Source organism: Colias eurytheme, chromosome 12, assembly GCF_061535395.1.
Source record: "Colias eurytheme isolate Ceu_HAF_F1 chromosome 12, ilColEury1 Martin Lab GWU primary, whole genome shotgun sequence".
In the NCBI taxonomy this organism is placed as follows: domain Eukaryota; kingdom Metazoa; phylum Arthropoda; class Insecta; order Lepidoptera; family Pieridae; genus Colias; species Colias eurytheme.
Genome location: NC_142991.1, coordinates 10249163 through 10255236, shown reverse-complemented (window position 1 = coordinate 10255236; position 6074 = coordinate 10249163). Strand labels below are relative to the sequence as shown.

General features: G+C 31.4%; 1 protein-coding gene across 1 annotated transcript in view; it reads right to left on the bottom strand.

Moving 5' to 3' along the window:
• Positions 1-204: 204 nt before the first annotated feature.
• Ac76E (adenylate cyclase type 2 Ac76E) overlaps positions 205-6074 on the bottom strand; it is a 188065-nt gene continuing 182195 nt past the window's right edge. The window contains exons 18-26 of the mRNA XM_090108127.1: positions 5947-6057; positions 4961-5127; positions 4262-4433; positions 3616-3681; positions 3175-3324; positions 2354-2455; positions 1911-2028; positions 1207-1351; positions 205-615 (exon numbers count right to left, since the gene is read on the bottom strand). Of these exons, the coding sequence (XP_089964253.1) occupies positions 501-615; positions 1207-1351; positions 1911-2028; positions 2354-2455; positions 3175-3324; positions 3616-3681; positions 4262-4433; positions 4961-5127; positions 5947-6057 (1146 nt within the window). The 3' untranslated portion in view covers positions 205-500. The remainder of the gene's footprint in view (positions 616-1206; positions 1352-1910; positions 2029-2353; positions 2456-3174; positions 3325-3615; positions 3682-4261; positions 4434-4960; positions 5128-5946; positions 6058-6074) is intronic.

Below are 6074 nucleotides of genomic sequence, written 5' to 3'. Positions count from 1 at the left end.
GTATCAGAAAAATAAATAATATTACAAAAGTTTAAAAAGAGTCCAAATGCGATAAAAGTTATGGTGTAAAATAATAATTTCCAATAACGAAATAGTTTATTAAATAATCTTAATTTTACTTATAGTAAAAAAAATTTAATACCTTTCACAATTATTCATGTAACTAGTAACTATCGTATATTTAATAGCTGTCAAAAAAGGTCTTAAAAAATAATAACATTTCATCATTATTAAAGTCAATTATCTAAAACTAAATCCTTGTTCTACTTGAACTACTTAACTTACATAGAAAGTAACGAGTATTTAAAATCACATTGGCAAGTTGATAAAGAGATATTTCACTATAATTATTGAAGTGAAACTTCTTTACTTTGAGAGTAAAATTTCAAGGTCGCGTCATGACAACACCATCACGTCACGTAAGGCGACGATTTTGGTTTTTTTTGAATATTGTCAAAGAAGTTTCACTTCTGACACGTGTGCTCGGGACACACGCTTTTTTAAAGACCTCCGCCTACATTTGGGGTTTTCACGAAGTAAGTGACGAGCGTTCCTTTTCCCTTCACGTATGTTGGTCCACGACACTCACAGGTATAGCCTGCGTTCATTAGAACCCTGAAAACAACATTAGTATTACTCATTTAATAGTATGTACATTCGCGAATGCACTAAATGTATGCAATGATTTTAAAATTAATAAAATTGAAGATGTAGTATGGTATAGAAGGCCATAGGGCGCAGCAAATATTATGGTTATTTAGCATCTAGAACATAGCATAGGTTTATATAATTATATCTGATTTGATTGTATTTAATTAGAGGGCATTATAGAAATTATATTATTATTGGAGCGGTTTCACATTTCTGCTTAAAAAATACGCCTAGTGGATTTGTAACGCAAAAATGTGTTTCCACACAATCTAAAAATTTTATGTAGTTACAATAAAGAATAAATAAAAATAAGAAACTATAGGCGTTAAAGTTTTGTTCCTTAATATTCCTCGCAACTAAATTTGATATGTACAAATAAAATAGTTCCGAAAAACTAAGGTATAAAACGAATTACGATATCACGATACGATACATATACGATATGTACATAAAAAGCTTGACAATACAGCCGAAAACTAAGAAATTTATTTCGAAGAATACCTATATAATAAAACCGTATTCATTTCAACTTAAAATGTGTTTCACATAACTTACTTAGCAGTATCCTCAGTGACCTGAATCCTACCCATCACTCCCGTAGAGTCCATTCTCGACGCTACATTCACTGTGTTACCCCAAATATCATATTGGGGCTTCTGAGCACCAACCACGCCAGCTATCACGGGGCCGTGGTTTAGACCTGTAAAATAATAAAGGTACCAGGTATTGTTAAATAAATCGGACGTTATAACACCTTGTCTCGTTATTTTATTGCCATAACCCAAAATCTGGCAAAAAGGTTATAAAAGATGTGTTTCTTCTGTAGCAAGTTTATTTACTCTATATTACTCGATAGTCAGAAATCTTACTTATTGGGTATAGTGGTTACCAAACAGAATCATTCTATGAAATTTTCATTAAGAAAATTTAATGCACAAAATGATAGATGTATATTCTATAACCATTGATGTATTGGTGTGGAATAATACTTATGTAAATATCGTTACTTTGAAAGCACAGTTAAAATCCATTCAATTTATATATATTAATAATTGTCACTATCACTAAATAATATTATTAAAAAAGTTTTGCACGTGTCTATCTATTTGTTCGCCAGAAACTCAAAAAGTATTGCCCCGATTTTCAATCTGCTTTCACGGTTTCACCAATGCGTGATGTTAAGTTTAAGACTACGCGGGAGAAGTCGCAGGCAGAAGAAAAAGTCTAGTATTGTTTAAATAAATCTACATAATACTAACCGACTCTTAACTTAAATCTCTGGAATGACTCCCTATTGATCTGTTCAAGTATTGTCATGAGAGCGATCGCAAATTCCACCAGAATTGCTACTGTGTGCTCCTCTTTTCTGTTTGCATCCTGAAACACATAACCCAGATATTTCTATGATAAAAGAAGGAAGAAAGATCGTATCTCTATGTCATTAATAAAATAAACTAATGTCTAGATCTAATGATAAAAACCTAGGTTAAATGAAAGCAAGTAAATTGCTGTTTTCACACAAAATAAACTAAGATTCTACAGGTACATTTTGAAATGATCTGGTAAATGGTTTTATGGTTAAACAAATACGAAGAATTCAATTGTTTAGTTACATGCAATAATTTAAAACATTTTTGTGGAGTAAATTATTATATTGGTAGTGAAATAATAATTATAGTGATAGGTATCAAAATTAACTTACAATAGGTTCCTCCTTCCCCGGTCTGAGCCCAGACGCAATCATATAAGTGCTTCCTATTGTCTTTATTTTCTCTATGCAGCTAAATTTTGGTTTGAGCAATAACTGGAAATAATATAAAACTTGATAAGTATATAATAAGCACAATTAAACTATTTAATTAAAAAAATAAATAACAATCTTAAAATCATTGAGATATACATATATGGAGATGACACCGCCTACATCACTTATGTTCCGCTCAACATACGCCACATGACGTATGTTGAGCGGTTTTTTTTAATGGTTTTAAAGTGAAACGCATCAAATATGCCTTCGTGTGTGTTACGATATTGCACAAAGAATACAAATAATACGGAAATGTGCAAAGGAATAACTTTCATCGGTAAGAACCTAACTAGATAAAAATTTTTAAAACTTAGTTAGAGCAAAAAAATGGCGCACAGATTTTGTTCGTGGTGTCTCCTCCATACGTATAGTAATATTTTGTTGACCCAAAGAAATTGATAAAAAGAAATACGTAACAATTTAGACGTAAACGACTTTACATTTTATAATAAGATTCTTTAGAATACCTAATATAATCTACAGTAATATTATAAAGAACTATAACTGAAGAGTTTGTTTGTTTGGTTGAACGCGCTAATCTCAGGAACTACGGGTCTGATTTGTAAATTATTTTATTGTTAAATAGCCCATTTATCGAGGAAAGCTACAGGCTAATCATCACACTAAGGCCCAATATCAACGGAGTCATGCGGGTCAAACCGCGGAACACAGCTATAGATAGTGTAATATGCAATTTAACTTAAAATAATACTAACCTTATCAAAATCACATATAATCTCATTGAGCAACCTCAAACATTCAAGGCCCTGTTTATTAACATCTGTTTCATCGTAAAATTCCTTGTAGTTCGGTATAGATGCAAACATCACGGCTATACTTGAATAACGTTCGTGGTATAGGTCGTTCTGAAAACATTAGGTACTATGTATGAATAATTAGCAAAAGTGTTCCTCTAGCTTGCCTATGTGTTATCTGTATTATTGTCTGGGATGTAAGCTGCCAAGTGGTATAGTATTGTATTATCTGTGCTTGCAAGTATGATAATCCGTAATAAACATACCTACATACATACATTCTTTAAAACTTTCGCATTTGTAAAATAGATAACAATAGGACATTGTTGACCAAAGAGTTAACAATTAAATTAAAAAAGAGCAAACGTTTTACAAATAAAAATTCTTTCAGTTTTAACATACCTTTGAAGCAACTGAGGTTAGGAAATGTTGAGCGACGTGTGCCGGTAGAATATTTTCTAAAAGTATCTGAAATATTAAAAATTTGGTTAGAATATGGAAAATATTATTAACAACTCTACGACTCTATCTTATTCATTTTACTGTTTTTTTCTTGGCTTTGTGGCGGGCGGTGCGATGTTGAAATTCCGCAGCAGGTATGAGCTCGAATAGCTCATCTAAACACTAGCCATGGTATATGCCATAAAAAGACACACACACATTTTACTATTTTCTACGCAACTTTTATTAAACATACTTTTGAACACAAGTACCTACCTATACATAGGTACCATGTTTTTGTTCATTTCTTTCTAATCTAACAAAAATAAACTTCTTGACCAAACGTTATTTTCGTAGTTTCCTTAGTTTTCTAATAGATGGCGCTAGTAATAACTTTACGGATTGCAAGTTTAATATCTTGCATAATATTTTTAATGGAAGAAACATAATATAATTATCTTGTCATAAATTTTATTGCTATGTCCAACAATAGTTTTTCAAGTTAATTGAGGTTGAATTTACAAGAGATGGAGACATGTTTAATTTATCTTGTATGTCTCACTTTTATTTCAATTTATGTATATAAATTTATTATTCTAAAACATACCTTATTGATACCCCTCATAGTTTCCACTTCCTCTTGCTCAAATTTCAACTTATCTTTCCACAGGAAGTCCGTGCGGGATGTGAACTCAATCTGTCTGTCCAGAATATGAAGTAACGCCGCGAGAAACACTAGTACAAGACCCGCTTTTGCTGAGTATGGTAGCATGGAAAATCTGGAAGAATATTATTTTATTTTTTGAATAAACTTCTTGAAAAATAGTTCTTTTTTGGTTTTTCACTACCCCTTCTAACAGCCTGAAGTGATTGAAACTAATGTCAGTTTTCACAGAAATTATAGATAGTAGCCGGAAAAATTGCTTAGTAGTTTTAATTTTTAGAGTCAAATAACTGGAAAATATCATCTAATCACATTAGTCAAAAGTTAAAATCGATAAAATTACTTTTATCTTACAAATCTCTTCAAACATCTTAGTTACTCAGTATTTTTACCTCAAATACCTAAATTTTGCACATCTATACTATCTAATATTATAAAGCTGAAGAGTTTCTTTATTTGGTTCTTTGAACGCGCTAATCTCAGGAACTACAGGTCGATTTGAAAAATTATTTCGGTATTAGATAGCCCGTTTGTCGAGGAAGGCTATAATATACGCTATATGTTTATCATCACATTAAGACCAATAAGAGCGTAGTAATGCGGGTAAAACCGCAGGGCACAGCTAGTAGCAAATAAACTTACTCAGTATCGAAATCCTTATACTGATATTGGCTGAACAATTCAGCCGACGCAAATAGCGTTATATGAGTGATCAAGGTCAGTAACATGAACACCAATTTCAGGACAAAACCGATCCGTAGAAATACTGATATCGAGGCCAAAGTTAAAACTGAACTGTAGAGATAACTCTGAAAATAATAAATGATTATTTGTTGAGCATACCAATTAATACGGTAAGATAAAGGCTTAAATAAAGGTAAGTTTTCAGCAAGATTAATCATGTATAAGATGATAAAATGAATATGTAGAGATAATAAGTAGAGTCATAACTGTTTGCATTAAGTGAAGTCCCACGTCCCCTAGTGGGGTAAGGGGCAGATGCATTATACATCTGTTTCACCGATTTTCTTAAGGGACAAGTAGGTGATCAGCATTCTGTGTACTGCCAGACCGAGACATTTTTTTTCGTCTCCACCGGGAATCGAACCCAGGACCTCTCGGTTCTACGCTCACGCGCCAACCAATGTATTAATGCATGCCTTATTGGAGTGCTTATTTAAATAAAAACGGTATTATAATTTCCGTTCATGAGTTTATTATAATACATACTTAAAAGAATATTAAAATATCCTTATTGACTTATCTATATTTATATCAATTAATGTAGTAAGCTGATGTAAATGTTTTTGGATTATATTCTTTAACTGTGCCTTCTATAAATTAATTAATTAATTAATTAATTAATTAAAAATTTATTTATAGAAGGCACGTTTTGTTTTGTTCATGAATTCTGTATGGCAATAAAGCAAAGCATAAGTGCATAATATAATAATATCGCTGCTTAGTGATAAGACCGTAATTGTGCTACATCTTTCTGGTACCATATTGCTTATTTATATTGTTTCTTGTTATTTAATGATTGTACTACAGTAAAGTGTAACAAATAAAATAAAATAAATTATGATTTTGATTTAAATTAAAACAAGTAAATTAATATTTATACTTACAGGTGCAGATTCAACATCAATGTTAATAGTTATAGGAGTAACATTCGTTGCGTTGGTATAATTCTTCGCCCAGACTTCGCTTGGAAACTCGTGTATTAGATATGTTTCGAACTGAAATCATTTATAAA